The 16726-nt window shown below is 46.6% G+C and overlaps 1 protein-coding gene across 1 annotated transcript in view; it reads left to right on the forward strand.

The window, feature by feature from the left end:
* RERE (arginine-glutamic acid dipeptide repeats) overlaps positions 1 to 13511 on the forward strand; it is a gene marked incomplete at its 5' end in the record, with an annotated part of 151609 nt that extends 138098 nt beyond the window's left edge. The window contains 10 exons of the mRNA XM_080631358.1: positions 1316 to 1408; positions 2232 to 2431; positions 3863 to 4024; positions 5408 to 5521; positions 6159 to 7543; positions 7919 to 8141; positions 9244 to 9964; positions 11875 to 12021; positions 12222 to 12402; positions 13466 to 13511. Coding sequence (XP_080487484.1) covers positions 1316 to 1408; positions 2232 to 2431; positions 3863 to 4024; positions 5408 to 5521; positions 6159 to 7543; positions 7919 to 8141; positions 9244 to 9964; positions 11875 to 12021; positions 12222 to 12402; positions 13466 to 13499 — 3260 coding nt within the window. The 3' untranslated portion in view covers positions 13500 to 13511. The remainder of the gene's footprint in view (positions 1 to 1315; positions 1409 to 2231; positions 2432 to 3862; positions 4025 to 5407; positions 5522 to 6158; positions 7544 to 7918; positions 8142 to 9243; positions 9965 to 11874; positions 12022 to 12221; positions 12403 to 13465) is intronic.
* Between the last annotated feature and the right edge of the window lie 3215 nt (positions 13512 to 16726).

Genomic DNA, 16726 nt, shown 5'->3' on the forward strand with positions numbered 1-16726 from the left:
ATTTCTGTGTGCACAAGAAGTGAGGATCCTGACTCCGCAGCTCGATCCAAGGTACTCGGCACTTCAGAGCACATGTGGCTGGAAGGACCCATCCATATGGATCCAACTGCAGGATGAGAATACAAATCAGTTCAGTAACAGAAAGCAAGTTTTAGCCTGGTGGTAATTCTGCAGTCAGGGCTTAAACACCTGCAAGAATTAATGTGGAAATGATGGTGGTGCTTGCAGCTACCGTTGGTAAATGGGACCCTGTGTTAATTTGAAGGGTAATGAGTTAATGACAAAGGCTGATGGCAAGTACTGTAAATCCCTCCCTCTCTAACCTGCATGTATTACAAAACACCCTCTTGCAACCTTTAGAACAACAGTATTCTTGCATCAAGGACTTCTCTTCTAATTAAAGATTTGAACAAAAGGAGCCACAGGGCTTTTCTGCTGGTGACAAATTACAGACCTGTTATGCTGTGAATTTATAGTGGCGGTGCTCAAAATGCAGTGCTCAGGGAGCAAGATTTACTCCTGAGTTGTTTTAGAAGATGAGAGGAGATCCAGTTTCTGTTATGTCTGCAGATTTTCTGTGGTTTGGATGGGGCTTTTTAGCTCACAGCCTTGCAGCTGGCCACAAAGGGAAGTGACCCTGTCCATATTCTCCATGTCTTTGAAACATGACATGCTTGAAATGTAAGTTTGGACGTGTTAACTCTTCAGGAGCCTTGCAGTAAGGATTGGAAGCTGGTAGTATCCTTGTAGTACCTCTCCTCCACAAGAATCACAGCTTGGTTTCCAAACAGGTACATTACATCTAAGTGTGGTTTCTTCCACCCACAAAGCACATATAGCCACTAACAGAGTGGCACAGCAGTGGCCATCTGATTTAGGAGTCTAGAAACAGAATAGAAACCAGAAAAGCCACCACAGGTTCTATCCATGGACTGTGGCAAAGTAGGATTTAGATAGAGAACGTTTGCTTTGAAATTTGACCAGATACTAGAGAGAAACCTCCTTTCTCTTGCAAATTGTGCTTTCGGAACACAGCCTCTCTAAGCCTGAACAGTATTTGAATGACAACTGCAGAACTACCACGTACTGAATCAGAGGTTGTGTGAATTGTATCCCTTGGTGCATTCCTGGAATCCTCCCTTAGTCTGATGTGGTTTGCAAACAGCCATCCAAGGCAAGGTGGTTGTAGGAAACCACCGGATTTGTGTGAGAACTGTCATTAATGGTTATTGTAGCCAAGTAGGAGGAAAGAGAAAATCCTGCCAAGTTTTTATGTTCTGTTTTCCTCTTCTTCCCTTGTTCTTTACCTCTTCAGTGGACTTGAGCTCGGCCAGCGAAGATGACTTTGACAGCGAGGACAGCGAGCAGGAACTGAAGGGCTACGCCTGTCGGCACTGCTTCACCACCAGTATGCACCTGATTCATTGCTGTCTTTCTGCCCTTCTGCTGCTGCCTATTTAATGCAGGTTCATTCAAGCAAGAGCAGTTCGTTTGCATGTACAGCTGTGCAAGAAGCTGTGGGGTTGAATCAGCTGAAATATGCAGCATTCCCAGCAGAGTTCATCATGCTTTGCCATTGCAAATTAATACTGCAGTGACAAACGAGGTTTCTGAGAGGTAGACACTTGTGCAGGAAGAAATCTACATAATCCATAGCCTATATAATCAATTTGTGATATAGCAAATCAGTAGTGGACTGTGACTGTCACACACAACGTTTCTTTATGCTGCATTGAATCTCTTCTGCATTCCTGTGGGTATTGCGGAAGGTTGTCTGGTATTTGGGTGTATGCATGGCATGGTGGGTTGGATATAAGGAAGAAGTTCTTTACTGTTAGAGGGGTGAGACACTGGAACAGGCTGCCCAAGCAAGTTGTGAGTGCTCCATCCCTGGAAGTCTTGAGGTCGGGTTGGACACAGGGGCTTGGAGCAAGCTGCTCTAGTGGGAGGTGTCCCTGCCCATGGCAGGGGTTGGAACTGGATGAGCTTTAGGGTCCCTTCCAACCCAAACCACTCTGTGATTCTGAGTTGCTTAATAAACAGAGAGTTTGTAAACTGAATATTACTGAAGATGTGCACTGGGATGGGGCAGAGTGTTCCAGAAATTTCTCCAACTTTGCCCATAGAAAAGCAGCTGCTTTTCCAATTGTGTGCTTTTTTAATGGTGCAGTGTGTTTGTGCTGAGTGTCTGGTCCAGCGTGTCTCTAAGCTGTCGCTTTTCCTGCCCCAAGCCTCCAAGGACTGGCACCACGGTGGCCGAGAGAACATTCTACTGTGCACTGATTGTCGCATTCACTTCAAGAAGTACGGAGAGCTGCCACCCATTGAGAAGCCTGTGGACCCTCCACCCTTTATGTTTAAGCCTGTCAAAGAGGAAGATGATGGACTTAGTGGAAAGCATAGCATGAGGACAAGGAGGAGTCGAGGCTCGGTAGGTTAACACTTGGCATTGCAGCTCCTTCTGTAAAGGGGCGGGGTTGTCTGGAAAAGGGAGTCAGACTCCAAATATGATGCTTTCTGTCTTATTTGTTGGCCATGGTGTGTGCCTGCTGCTGCATTTGTGTATGGGAGTGTGGGGTTTGCTGAGCTTGAGGCTTTCTTTGGGAAAAGGAGCTGAAATGTCTCTTACACAAGCTCAGTCAAACTTGTGATGTTCATGCTGGGGAGGGACTCTTCATTAGAGACTGTAGTGAGAGGACAAGGGGTAATGGGTTCAACCTTAAACAGGGGAAGTTTAGATTGGATCTAAGGAAGAAATTCTTTACTGTGAGGGTGGTGAGGCACTGGAATGGGTTGCCCAGGGAGGTTGTGAATGCTCCATCCTTGACGGTGTTCAAGGCCAGGTTGGACAGAGCCTTGGGTGCCATGGTTTAGTGTGAGGTGTCCCTGCCCATGGCAGGGGGGTTGGAACTGGATGATCCTAAGGTCCTTTCCCACCCTAACTATTCTATGATTCTATGTTTTCAATGACTGGCAGTAAACTGTCATGACAGTGGGCACTTGACCAGTCATTCCAGGTTTCGTACTGGTATGTGTGCTCCTTCCAGCTGGATCCTGTCAGAGGTAGGCCCTTGGGCTTATTTTAAAGGCTGAAATGCTCTTCATGGGGTCTCCTCAACTGTAGTTTGTGCTCTGTCAGAGTGTTCACTGGGGTGAAATGCCGGGAGCCTCACAGCGTGCAAGTGACCTGTGAGAACTCTGACAGCAGCTCTGGTTAATCTGATGTTTCCTGTGGGTTTTGGCTGATAGAAAGCAGCAGATAGAGTTCTTTACCTTGCCCTCCCCTCTCTATCTTTCTGATCAGGATGATAGGACCATTGTCTCTCAACACCTTGTGAGGCTGCGCTGTCAGATAAGGTTGTCTTCATTGTGTTTTGGTAGCCGGTCACCCAGAAAACTGCCAAACTGGGAAAGGAACAGCATTAACTATTGAAGTACACTCTACCGTGATTCCTTATTGCGTAGCAGGAGCACATTGAAACTAGGGGGTTAGAAACTAGCCTTACCTGCTTGAATGCCAACAGATAGACCTTTTCTAGTGGAACATGAGGGTCCTCTCCTACCTCTTTCCCTGTGTGTGTATGAACGCTTGCAGATGTGCTTGCATGTGTTTCATGAAGACCACTGAGCATGCAAACAGCAGCAGCTTTGGAATGTCTTTCTCATGTTGTCATTTCTAGCAGGCAATGCTAAATAAGATAATCAGCACTTCGTGTTTTTGAGTAGAGAAGTTAAGGATTTGCCTCCTTTGAACTAATTTTTCAGGCTCTTAGCAGGAATGCTTCATCCATGTAAGACAGTGAAATATAAAGGGGTTGGACGAGTGCTGACTTGGATGCACTTCTGTTTCTGTTAAACACAGATGTCTACACTACGCAGTGGTCGTAAGAAGCAGCCAGCCAGCCCTGATGGTAGAGCCTCCCCCATCAATGAAGACATCCGCTCCAGCGGCCGCAACTCCCCCAGCGCCGCCAGCACCTCCAGCAACGACAGCAAAGCGGATTCAGTGAAGAAATCTGCCAAGGTAAGAGTTGCCCATTCTCCTTTTGGGTTGGGACGTGGCCACCTGAGGCCTCTGCAGTCTAAGAGAACGAGATCCAGGGTGTAGGAAGCCAGGGAATCTCGCAGTGACCTAGAAATTCCTGCTTGTGTGGGTGAGCAGGAAACTGAATGGTGAACGCGACTGAGGCTTTGGTCCTGTACGTGAGGATGTGCCGTGATAAATACCACGTAACCTTACTGCTGTCATGAGAAATTAATCCTGCAGTTTTGGATGCAAATGCAAGCGGTAGGCTTGGAAAGAGTACAGCTCAGAAATGCTCTGTTTGAGACAAGTAGGCAGTTTAGGGATTGGGTTTAAGCAGTACTTACTCTTTGTGTAGAAAGGCATATAAATATGTAGTAATTCAGGCTGCTTCTGTTACTGGTTCTCTGTATGTGCATTGGCTTACAGTTTAGTGTGTTTAAATAAGTGCTTTGCAGGAGAGTCCTGAAGAAACCAAAGGCAGATGCTGTGGGAAGGTTTGCCATTAAGCAGTTTAAATTGAAAAGCAGCAAGTTAAAAATAAGTCTTCAGAAATAACCCACAGGTTAAAACAGGATGATGGAGCACGTTTTCACATGGTAAAACGGAGAACTTAGCAAAGCTGGGAGTTAGGTAATTACGTGATGTATAAAGCTGTCCTAGACCATGAAAGAAGGTAGTAATCTTGTAATAGCTACTCACTGTTAGCCCTGTATTTGAGGGGATGTAAAAATATCCCTCTCAAAATACCAGGAGTAGTAGAAGGAGGCTTATCCTGTGCCTGTCTACTGCAGAAAGTCTTGCTCCATCCTCTGTGTTGGGCTCCTAGAAGGGTGTCCTGGGCCAGCTGATCTGGTTCCTGATGGACTTGATTGATCATAGCTGGAGATAACTGCTCTGTTTAAAATATTCCTAAATATTCCTTCACTTTGAAAGCTGGAGGCCACATCTGCACAGGGAGGAAGGCTTTACTCAGTGTTCCTTTTCCCTACTAGCTCCTGTCAGAGATGTGTGAAGGGTTTGTGTTCTAAGTGCCCCTTGGGGTTCTGTCTGCAGAAGTAAACCTGAGCTCTGGTGTGGGTTCTGTCTTACTCTTGACCTCCAGAGGGAGAGGCTGGGGGGGTTATGTAGATGCAGCTCTTTTGGGAGCTGCTCCTGGCAGATGGCAGAAGGCAGCAGCAGCTCCAGAACAGATTCTCCTGCTGCCTGTAACTGGACGGAGGGACAGATGCGTATGGGATTGTTGTTAAATAGCAACTCCTGATGAGTCCTCCTGCTCCATAGGAATCCTCCTCGTTTATTTGTGTTAGCGATGGCATATGCTCAATGTGCTTCTGCATTTACATCACTGGTAACTGTTGTGTTCCACTTCATTTGTGACAGAAGATAAAAGAAGAGGTATCTTCTCCTCTCAAGAACTCCAAGAGGCAGCGGGAAAAGGCAGCTTCTGACACGGAGGAACCTGAGAGGTCCAATGCCAAAAAATCCAAAACTCAAGTGAGTCTCACACAGGAATATTTCCTCTTAGAAGAATGGTTTGAGGGTGAGGGGGTGCAAACCAACAACATGAAATCAGTTTAAGCCACAGCAAACTGTAACTTAATCTGTGGTTGGAAAGCAACCAATACTGTAATGTGTTCCTTCTGCTGAAGCCAGTGGGATGATACAGGGTAAGTCTAAGAAGTGTTTTTACTGTTTGTTTGCATACCAATATCAACCATGTAGGAGTTCACTTGGATTATTTTCCACCTTCTCCCCCCAGTGTTTTTAATTTAAATCTGTATTTTTTACTCTTTTGTGGCAAGTTAGACCACTACCGCTGGTATCGAGTCCGCAGCCTGTTCCATAGCTTGGTCACCCTCATAGAGAAGAAGTGTTTCATTATGTTCAGGCAGAAGCTCCTGTATTTCAGTGTGTGCCCCTTGCCCCTGGACTCTCCTAAAAGAGCCTGGCTCCATTGTCACTGCACTCTCCCTCTGGATATTGATGCTGCCTGTGCTGTTTCAAGTCCTGTGGGGTTTGGAGGGTGGTACTTGCACAGCTGGGGTGATGGGGTGCATCCTGTGCCACACTGGTTGTGTTCTGTGTGCAGTTCTCTCACACGTGGTGGGGGTTCTTCCCCCTCTCCCTGCAGGAGATCAGCAGGCCAAACTCTCCTTCAGAGGGAGAGGGTGAAGGTGAGAGTTCCGACAGCCGCAGCGTCAATGACGAAGGGAGCAGCGATCCCAAGGACATCGACCAGGATAACCGGAGCACGTCACCCAGCATCCCGAGCCCTCAAGACAATGAGAGCGACTCGGATTCATCTGCTCAACAGCAAGTGCTGCAGGCACAGCCCCAAGTGCTTCAGGCACAGAGCGGTTCTGGCCAAGCTCCTCCTCCCACACCACCTATCTCAGCCCAGTTACCAGCATCGCTGCCAGCAGCATCAAGCGCTACTTTGGCTCCACCACAGGTCTCACCATCAGCATCCCAGCCCCCCAGCCAGCCCCAGGCCCCTGCTCCACCGCCACCACCTCACTCTCACATACAGCAGGCCCCTGCCTTGCACCCACCGAGGCTGCCATCGCCTCACCCTCCACTGCAGCCTCTGAGCGTGCCGCAGAGCCAGCCAGCCCCTGCCTCCTCCTCACAGCCCCACTCGCAGCCTCCGCTCCACAGCCAGGCCCAGCCTGCCCCGCACAGCCTGCAGGCCCAGCCCCTCCTGCCTCATCCCGTCCCTTCCCAGCCATTCTCCCTCCCCACTCAGTCATCTCAGTCTCAGGTTCCCCTTCAGACACAAGCACCGTCTCATTCTCACTCCACTCTCCAGGTAACGCAGCCTGTCCTGCCAACTGCAACCTCGCTGCAGCAGGCTCAGCCTCCGCGGGAGCAGCCCTTGCCGCCTGCACCCATGGCCATGCCTCATATCAAACCTCCCCCTACCACCCCAATCCCTCAGCTCCCCACTGCTCCATCCCACAAGCACCCTCCTCATCTCTCTGGCCCTTCTCCATTCTCAATGAACTCCAACTTGCCTCCCCCACCTGCTTTAAAACCTCTGAGCTCCCTCTCAACTCATCATCCTCCATCTGCGCACCCTCCTCCTTTGCAGCTGATGCCTCAGAGCCAGCCACTGCAGTCTTCACAAGCCCAGCCTCCTGTGCTGACGCAGAGTCAGAGCCTTCCTCCCCCTGCTAACCACCCCCCATCTGGACTCCATCCGGTATCCTCCCAGCCCCCCTTTTCTCAGCATCCATTTGTCCCTGGAGGCCCACCTTCCATCACCCCTCCTTCTTGCCCTTCCACTTCCACGCCACCCACTGTGCCTGGCATCCCACTTCAGACTCCCATCTCCACGTCAGCCGCATCTAGTGGAAACGTGCCCGTGGTGACAGCCTGCACACTGCCACCTATTCAAATCAAAGAAGAAGTCCCAGATGAAGCTGAGGAACCAGAAAGCCCTCCCCCTCCACCCAGGAGTCCATCACCAGAACCTACTGTGGTGGATACACCAAGTCATGCTAGTCAGTCAGCCAGGTATGGAGGTTGTCTTCAGTGCTTCTTTAATGTGCTCTGGTTTGTTTTGGAAGCAGGATGTAGGACCTGGGTGTATTTTACATGGACATCTTGTCAGCCTCTCTTCCTAGTGTTGCTCTGTTCTTCTGGAGAGGTGCAGTATCAGACAGGGCATTACAGTTTGTACATGTGAGAAGGGCTTTATACTGTGTTGTCTGTGGAGTATTATGGTACAGTGAATTTTCTCATGGCTTTCGGGGAGCTGGTAGTACTATTGTAGAAGTGTCTTGTCTTGTATCAGTTGTATAAGCGATACTCACTCTGGTTTTGGTTTAATTGACATGAAACTCTTGCATCTTTCCCAAGGCTAAGCTCTTTCTCTTTTGTTTCTTTCAGGTTCTATAAGCACCTGGACCGTGGCTACAATTCATGTTCAAGAGCAGATTTATACTTCATGCCACTGGCAGGATCGAAACTGGCCAAGAAGAGAGAAGAGGCCATTGAAAAGGCCAAAAGGGAAGCAGAGCAGAAAGCCAGAGAAGAGAGGGAAAGAGAGAAAGAGAAAGAGAAGGAAAGAGAGAGGGAGCGGGAGCGGGAAAGAGAAGCGGAAAGAGCTGCGGTAGGTTGATTGGTAGCTCTTTGAGGGAGTTGGTGGGATCTGACCTGGATGGTGACTACAGAACGCACATCCCCCAGAAGCACTTTAATGCACGTGCAAGCAGGATTTGTGAATGTGGGAGCCTTGTGTCTTAGGTGAAAGCCAACCTGCTACGAGCACCTCCTGCCCTGCCTGTGACTTCCTTCTCTTTAAAGAACTGGAGAGCTTCTGCTCATGGTCTGTTTCTGATGTGCAGGAAGCCAGTGCTGCTGGGGATAACTAGCCCAAGTATTCACGTTTACTTGCAGTAGAAAAGCACCCTGTGCATGCACAGTGGATGCCTTTGTGTGCCTTGTACTGCTGTGCAGGCTCTCAAGTGCTGTCTGCTGGAAGAAGCAGATCTGAAGAGGTTTTAAACTGGAAGCAAACTTCATTAGCTTTCTCTATGGGGAGACCCAAACTCTGGTCTTGGTATAAAGAGCTACTAAAACTAATCTGTCATTCTGTGGCCTGTTGGAAAGGAATGATTCCTTCTGGGCCCACACAACTGGTAGGTTGGTAATACATTCTTGATGCTGGAAAAGAAGGTGTTAAAGTCTATTCCATCGTGCATTTCGGAGACCTGAATCATAGCTGTGTATTTCTGTAAGATTATAAAATTTGAGATACAGCATCTGTCCATTAAGGAATGTGTCATGTAGAGGGACTTTACTCTGGGGATAGGGTTCCTTTGGCAATTGCATGGGTAAACTGTGCTTATTGCCCTCCCCCGACGTGCTCTGCTGCCCCTAGTACAGGAGGGGAGAGCAGGATGCAAAGTCCTGATGTGAAAGGAGTGGACTTTGTTGTGTTGCACATTGTGGAGATGAGTTTCCTTGGGTTCAGTCTGTTCTGGGTTACAAATAAGTGTGGAGAGGAGAGGCAGAACCCACTGCTGCCACTACAAAGTAGTTATCTCCTGGCCTTCAGGCTAGACAGACTCCCAAATGGCAGTGGATCACACAACTGCAGGAGTCACAGAGCCTCCTCTTCAGAGTGTGAAGCAGAAGGGCAGTTTGTGCCTGCTCTGGTTCTAAGCCAAGTGTGTTGAACTAAAATCGTTCTCCCCCTTTCTGTGCAGCAGAAGGTATCCAGCTCCTCCCATGAAGGCCGACTTGGAGAGTCTCAGCTCAGCGGGCCAGCACACATGAGGCCTTCATTCGAACCTCCACCGACGACCATAGCTGCTGTACCACCTTACATTGGTCCGGATACACCTGCTTTACGAACACTAAGTGAATATGCCCGTCCTCACGTCATGTCACCAACAAACCGCAACCATCCCTTCTTTGTCCCCCTAAACCCCACTGATCCACTTCTGGCCTACCATATGCCTGGCCTCTACAACGTGGATCCCACCATTCGGGAGCGAGAGCTGCGAGAGCGGGAAATCCGGGAGCGAGAAATCCGGGAAAGGGAGTTGAGAGAGAGGATGAAACCTGGCTTTGAGGTGAAGCCCCCAGAGCTAGATGCACTGCACCCAGCTACTAACCCCATGGAGCATTTTGCCAGGCACGGTGCACTGACTATCCCACCAACAGCAGGACCTCACCCATTTGCTTCCTTCCATCCGGGTTTGAACCCCCTTGAAAGAGAGAGACTTGCACTGGCAGGCCCTCAGTTACGGCCTGAAATGAGCTACCCCGACAGACTGGCAGCAGAGAGGATACACGCGGAGCGGATGGCATCGCTGACAAACGACCCCCTGGCCCGGCTCCAGATGTTCAACGTCACACCTCACCATCACCAACACTCACACATACACTCGCATTTACATCTACATCAGCAGGATCCCTTACATCAAGGTGAGCCCAAGGAATTGGGCTGGGCAGGTAACTGGGAAGCCTCTCTTGTGAGCTGTAAGCAGTGGTCTGTCTGAAACAGGCAGACTGTGACTCGAATTCAAGCAGCAAATCCCTGTTTTAATGTATACAATGTGCCTTCTGTACTGTATAAAGTTTTGATAACCGAAATACAGCTTATTTTTGGAGAGTGAAACAGTGACAGTGATAAAGTAAATGATGATAACACTACAGTGATCGTCATTGTCCTGGAATTAGTAACACTGCTAATGCTAATGCCTGTTAGGAGTTCTAGCTGGAAAGGAGCTGAAGCTGGTGTTTCCATAGAGGAGCTGAAAAAATAACTAGGAGAGAGGGACTTCTTCATTTCTTGAGCCGTTTGACATGCCAGCCACCTGGCTTTAGTTGAGCTGAAATTCACTGTCACAGTTCTAGTTAAGAACCATCTAAATTTATGGTTTAGCTGCCATGTATTCTTATGTGTGGAATTCTTTCTCCCCAAATATTTAATAGTCTCAAAAAGCAGTTGATGCCTTGCTCATTTCTAAAGCCAGTTACATGGTTCTGCCTCCGGAAGTCTGGAAGATGAGGCACTAAGCAGGATTTTTCTGGTGACAGACTGCAGAGGACACAGCGAGCAAGGCACCAGCTGCAGTAGCTGCCAAGGAAGGGGAAAAAAGAGGTCCAAAGTACTTAAAGTGCAGCTTGTGGTGCAGCTGGTTACAAATGTAGTGTTCGTGCAAGCAAATACAGCACACTTCGCCTTGGAGCACTATGCATTAAATGTAGCTGGAATGGCTGCTGCTTGGAGTTTGGAAGGAATTTGAGTGCTGTTGCAGAAGCCAAATTGTATAGCAAGGAAATCAGCAGGGTTTTGTGAGGTTGGTGAGGGGCTGGGAGCTATGGGTAGATGATGGTGCTGAGTATCAGCATTCTTAAAGCTCTCAGCTGCGGACATTCGCTGAGGCTGATTGCAGACTGGTTCAGTTTGAGGCAGGTTTGCATATCCCATTGATAGTGGGAGAAGTTTGTCATGGATGGTGCCTATACAAGGATACTGGTGTCAGGTAAGTCATCACCTCTGTGCAGGTAAGTCTAGGTACTTGGTCTAGACAAGAACATGGCTAGTACATTCTCACTCCCAGTCTAGTAAGAGACTGGTGCAGGCAAAGCCAAGTCTGTTCATTGTCAAATCCGTTTTTCGTGTATTTGCAAAGTAATCTGGTTTTAATCTTGGCTGCCAGGTTAAAAATGAGTTAGGGGTTCTTGAGTGTCTCCAGGTAGTTCTTGTTCCAGAGTAGCTCCATAGGTGGATAAGGCCTTAAGGTGCATAAACTGGTATGCCTCCTTGGAGTGGGGATGAGCAGGGTGTAAAATGGTCACACATCTCTGTTCTGGATGAGACAGCAGCTGAGGGAGAATTGTGTTACCTGTCTTGGGTTCCTTTCATTTGTGGTTCCTCTGCAACCCACCAACAGCTTCACATGCAGAGGTTTCACATGAGCTGGGTGGTGACATTGTCACCTTTTGCAGACAGGTTTTGGCCAGCTTTATGGCCTGTCAGGTAGTACTGGTAAAGTCAGAGGGATGTAAAGTGTTTCTGTACTAAATGTCACTAGTGATCCCTCAATTTGGAGTGTGTAAAGGAGAAACAGGGTTTTAGTGTAAGGTTTTCTAAATGTTGACCATCTTAGTTACTGCTTGGTGGATTTCTTGTAGAAATGGAAAGCCCTGGGTTGCTGCTTTAACAGTTGAGACTCTTCAGTAAGCAAATGTCACTTGGAGATAGAAAAGTGGGTTTCAAATCAGGTGGAGCTAAACTTCTTGTAATTATATGCCAGTTAGGCCAAGTGTAACAGGCTTTTGGTCTCCCAAAGCAGTTGATTTGATTGCTGCCTTTCCTTCTTTTAAAGGTTCAGCAGGACCTGTTCACCCGCTGGTGGATCCTTTAGCTGCTGGACCCCATTTGGCACGTTTTCCCTACCCACCTGGGACCATCCCCAACCCATTGCTAGGGCAGCCACCTCATGAGCATGAAATGCTCCGACATCCAGTCTTTGGTGAGAGCATTGTATGGTTCTTTACAAAGGTTGGCTCTTGATCTGATCTGTCATCTTCTGGGTCTTCACATTGCTTGGGAGGGGAGTTGGTGGAGTTGAGCTGTAACTTAGGTGGTTTGTCTAACAAAAAAGCTTTACGGGACAACTCTCTGCAGACGTCATAGCAAACAAGAGTCTAAATGTGGGCAACTGTCTCTTAGGTACTCCTTATCCACGAGATCTGCCTGGTGCCATTCCACCTCCTATGTCCGCAGCCCACCAACTGCAGGCCATGCATGCCCAGTCAGCAGAGCTGCAAAGACTGGCAATGGAGCAGCAGTGGTTGCATGGGCATCCTCACATGCATGGTGGTCATCTACCAAGTCAGGAAGATTATTACAGGTGAGAGGTCTAATGAAAGCTTTTGGACACACAGGGGTGCTACAGCTTCCTTTGTCTGTCTCCACGTTGCATGTTTTTGCTCCCTGAATTAATGCCTTTCTTACTGTGTGTTGAGTTCCTGTCCTGGTGCAGTCATGGAAGGTGGTGAAGCTGTACTAAGACCTGATTTGGGTGTAGGTGATGGAGCAGATGGGAAGTTAGGTCCAAATTACTGGCACAGGATGTGGATTAGTTGAGTCTTACATTGCAGAACTATGTCTGATCGGGGTTTTTAGTGTGATACTTATTAGGATTGCTGCTTCCACATCTCTCTTCCTTGAGAACAGTGGAGGAGGGTGGGTAAAGCTTTATGAATGAGAAGAGGGGAGGAATTCAGTACAACTTAAGAAAATACTAAGGGGAAGTTGAAATGTATGAATAAACTGATCCTGCATTACCAGCTGAGAATGCCTAGATGAATCATGAGTTGTTCTCCCCGAGATGCTGTATGGTGTCGATAGTCGTACTCCCTCCTTATTTCCTGCTTTACGTGACACCATCCTAGTTCCTGTTTTGGCAGTGGCCACTGAGAATGCGTCAGCTAAGAAGAAAAAGCCACTAGCACCTAGCGAGGGCCATTCCACATGTCTGTGGGTAGCAAGGATACATAGGAAGCAGCATATTAAACACCTGCCTTGCGCTGCTTTACTGTGATGTTTCATCCCTTGCTTCTGCTGCCTGAAATTGCCTGCTGGCCTTGTGCCATGGGGGCAGGCAGTTGGCCTGAAGCTGACTGTCATCTCTGCGGCTGCAGATAAAGCTGAAGCCTGATGAGCTGGCAGTAGTGATCTTGCTCACATGGAAGGAGTGCTGCAGTAGCAAAAGGTCAGCGCTTCCTCCCGCTGTAGCCAGCCTTATCACTGCTGTTACAATGGCTCTCGTTTTGTGCTGAAAGCTCACAAGTCCTGTCGCAACCTCTGTTCCCTTCAGGGCCGCGGGTGAGGCGAGCAGGAAGTCAAAGCTGTCTCTGAAGTGTCTGACACCTCCTTCGTTCTGTTAAAATGAGTTTTCTTTCTCTTTGCAGTCGACTGAAGAAAGAAGGCGACAAACAGTTGTAATAAATTATTTATTTGTATTGCTGGCTGTGGAAACCCCAGTCCTTGGGAAGGAGTGGAACATTTTTACGTACAATAAGAGCTACAAAAGGAAACAAAGAATATCTTATAAAGTTTTCTTTATATATTTAAACCAGAAACAACCACCCAACAAGTAGAGACTAATCCAACATAGTGTTTCATTTGTAGAGAAGATTTCTCAAGACTGGTGTGGGTCTCCCTGCATGACAACGTATTCAGAAGCCTATTGAAAATACAGGACTGTGTGGAATATTCAGAGAACTTCCTGCAATCTTGGTTTTTTTGGGGGGTTTTACTTTGTTTCTTACTAGTTTGTTTTGAGTAGGTGCTAGAATCAGGTTCACAACACAAGTCACTGTGCGTGAAGAGACACTCAATGCATCTATAGCTATTTTAATAAAAACAAGGATTGCAAGTAGGTGACATAACAAGCTCTGAATCCAAGTGCTATAATAATAATAAAAGAATTACTTTTATTTTAATACATTGTAGGAAATCTTCATAATTTTCAAGAGAGCTCAGTTCTGCAGCATGGCTTTTTAAGTCTGTAAATAACCTTTTTTTGGGTAGAGGGGAGAAACGAAACAAAACGCAAACTCCAGAAGCATTTATCTTGATTTTCAGTAACATCACAAATTGTGAATTCCTACCTGGTATTGACAGAATACAGAGTTGATTTTTTAATAAAAAAAATTATATATATAATTATCCCTTTAATTAAAGGGAAATCAATAATTTCAAATGGGTCAAAGCTTGAAATTTGGTTTGCTATCAACAATAAGCATTAAAGAGAGTTGCAGGGATAATGTTGCAAATGACTGTTTCTGTTCTTGGTTTCTTGGTTGGTTTGGTTGTTTGGGGGTTTTTTGTTCGTGTTACATCTCTCTGTTCTGCAGCTGATTTCTGTTGAGTTGGGTTTCTGAGCAGTACAGATGTCCCTTGGAGTTCGCTTACCCTTTTTGATGCCTCCTTCAAGGGTTCATTTTCAGTGTGGCCATTAATACGCTTCTTTCCTATTACCTTTTGAAACTTAATCTAACTACATTGGTTTTAGAAGGTAGGGAAAAATTGAAAGAAATAATCTGTTCTAAAATCTTTTTAAACACGTTCTGTGGCTCAAACGAGTACAGCCAGAATTTTGTATGCATGCGCACCCTTTTGGAGGATGTGCTCTTTCTGGCCTCTTCTGTTTGATATGTTCTTAAGAAAAGTGGACAAGGCAACTCCACTCGTGTTCTTAAAGTTGTTCTGCAAAGAGCAGTCTCTAATTCTCTTGGACTGTTTTAGTTTGGGGTTTGTAAGCAAAAAACTTTTTAACTGTCACCAGTGGTCTGTATCTCAGGAACTTCCTGCTTTGGGATTAACCATGGACAGTAACATTTACTGACTCCCAGCACAACAGGTCTGTGCAGAGTAACTCCTGTTGGCTAGTTCCCATGTGGAGGGGAGGAGAGGAATGCACAGAAGGCCAGCGAGCATTATTCTGGAGACAGCTCTGCTTACTGTCTAGACAGATTAATTTTTTATCTCCATGTTTTGCCATGGGTTTTCTTTGCTAGAGCAGAGGGTGATGCAACCGATGGACATCTGAATCTGCTGAACATTTTTTATCTCCTGGTGCATAACTTCCCCTCGTTCTCTCTTTTAAGTCATGAGTGCTCTCTCTCTGCTGTTGTAGACTGTTCAGTGAGATGGTTGTTCATAAGACTGTACTGAGCCATGCTTGATAAACTTGTAGTTAATCATACCTCCTGATGGAAGGCATGGCATGCACAGTGCTTTATCCGCCTCATCAAATTGGCATCTCAAACCAGAGTCAATGCCCAAAGATTACTGCTGGACAGTTAAAAACATCAATTTACAGTTAAAAACATGCGTCAGGGTATTCCTCATCCACTTGAGGCAAGAGTGTATAGGCGAGAGGGGAGGACTATTTCAGCTGATGTTGATCTTCCTTTTTTTCTGTCCTCATTCCAGATTTCTCAGTGCTAAAGAACTGCAGTAGCATTAAATCAGTTCCATCTGCTATGTTTGAACTGTGTGCAAAGGCATTAGGAGGAACAGCTAGTGTATGTGAGAGCTGGAAACCGTGAGGTCAATCTAGAATCGCGGATGGTAATGACTTCAGTCAATGCCTTCAGTTACTGTCTGCAGCGATCAGGTGAAACGGTTTTCTTCTGCACACAGTGGAGTAGTTGGTAAGATCAGTCTGCTCAGCAGAGAGAGTGCCTCAGCTTCCTTTAAAGGTCTAATTAGGCACATTTCAGGTAAACCTCCCCTCCTTGGTTTTAACATGGGTAATTTGGGAGCCTGGGGGAGTTCAGCCACTTCAGCCATTTCTTCTGATCCTTCTCTTTGCTGTTATTTTTAGCCGTAGTTGTTCTTAAGGAAAAAAACCCAAGCTAATTGCCTCCCACGGTCCTCTCTCTGTCTGTATTGTTTTTTTCAGCTGAAGTCTGCAGTCTGTTCAAAAGCTATTCATTGATTTTTAACTTGTGTTTTCCCCAGAAAAGCATCCTGATAATTTATAGGAGGTTTTTTGTGTTCACATTCAGTCAGCAAATAAGCACCGAAATTCTTCCACTTCAGACCGATGATTAACTACAACTTTACATGCAGTGGTGTTTGAAGCCATCTCGGTGTTCCCTGTTAAAACAACCCAGACCTTTTGCTTTTCTTTAAGAAATCTCTCTTCTTGTTTTCCCTCTGTTTGGAAAGTTGATTTTCTTCATTTTGCTTTAGTGTTTTTGAAACGTCTCTCTTGTTCTATGTCGTCATGGTTGAGCTTGTTTCACTGCACCGTTAAAGCAGAGTGTACATTCTGACTGCTACATTTATATATATCTTGAAGCTTAATGTATATATGAGTAGTTTGCGATGGGATAACACAGTGTAAACAGAGTAGAAACCCAGAAATCGTGACTTCTGTGTTCTCTCCATTTGAGTATTTTGTAATTTTTTTGAAATATTTGTGGACATAAATAAAACCGAGCTACACTACAGCAGCCAGGGTTTGCCTGCAAGCCAAATGTGTCTTGTGATTGTTGTCAGTGGGCAAAGAGTTATTTTCCTCTGGGATGATATGGGATGCCGGCATGGCCATCTTGTCTGTTACAACGCTGGCTTGTCTTTCTTGGCTTTATTTTTAACTACATTGAGGTCACTTGATTTTTAATAGACAGTGCACCAAACACCAACATCGTGTCCAG

This window comes from Psittacula echo, assembly GCF_963264785.1.
Source record: "Psittacula echo genome assembly, chromosome: 17".
NCBI lineage: Eukaryota > Metazoa > Chordata > Aves > Psittaciformes > Psittacidae > Psittacula > Psittacula echo.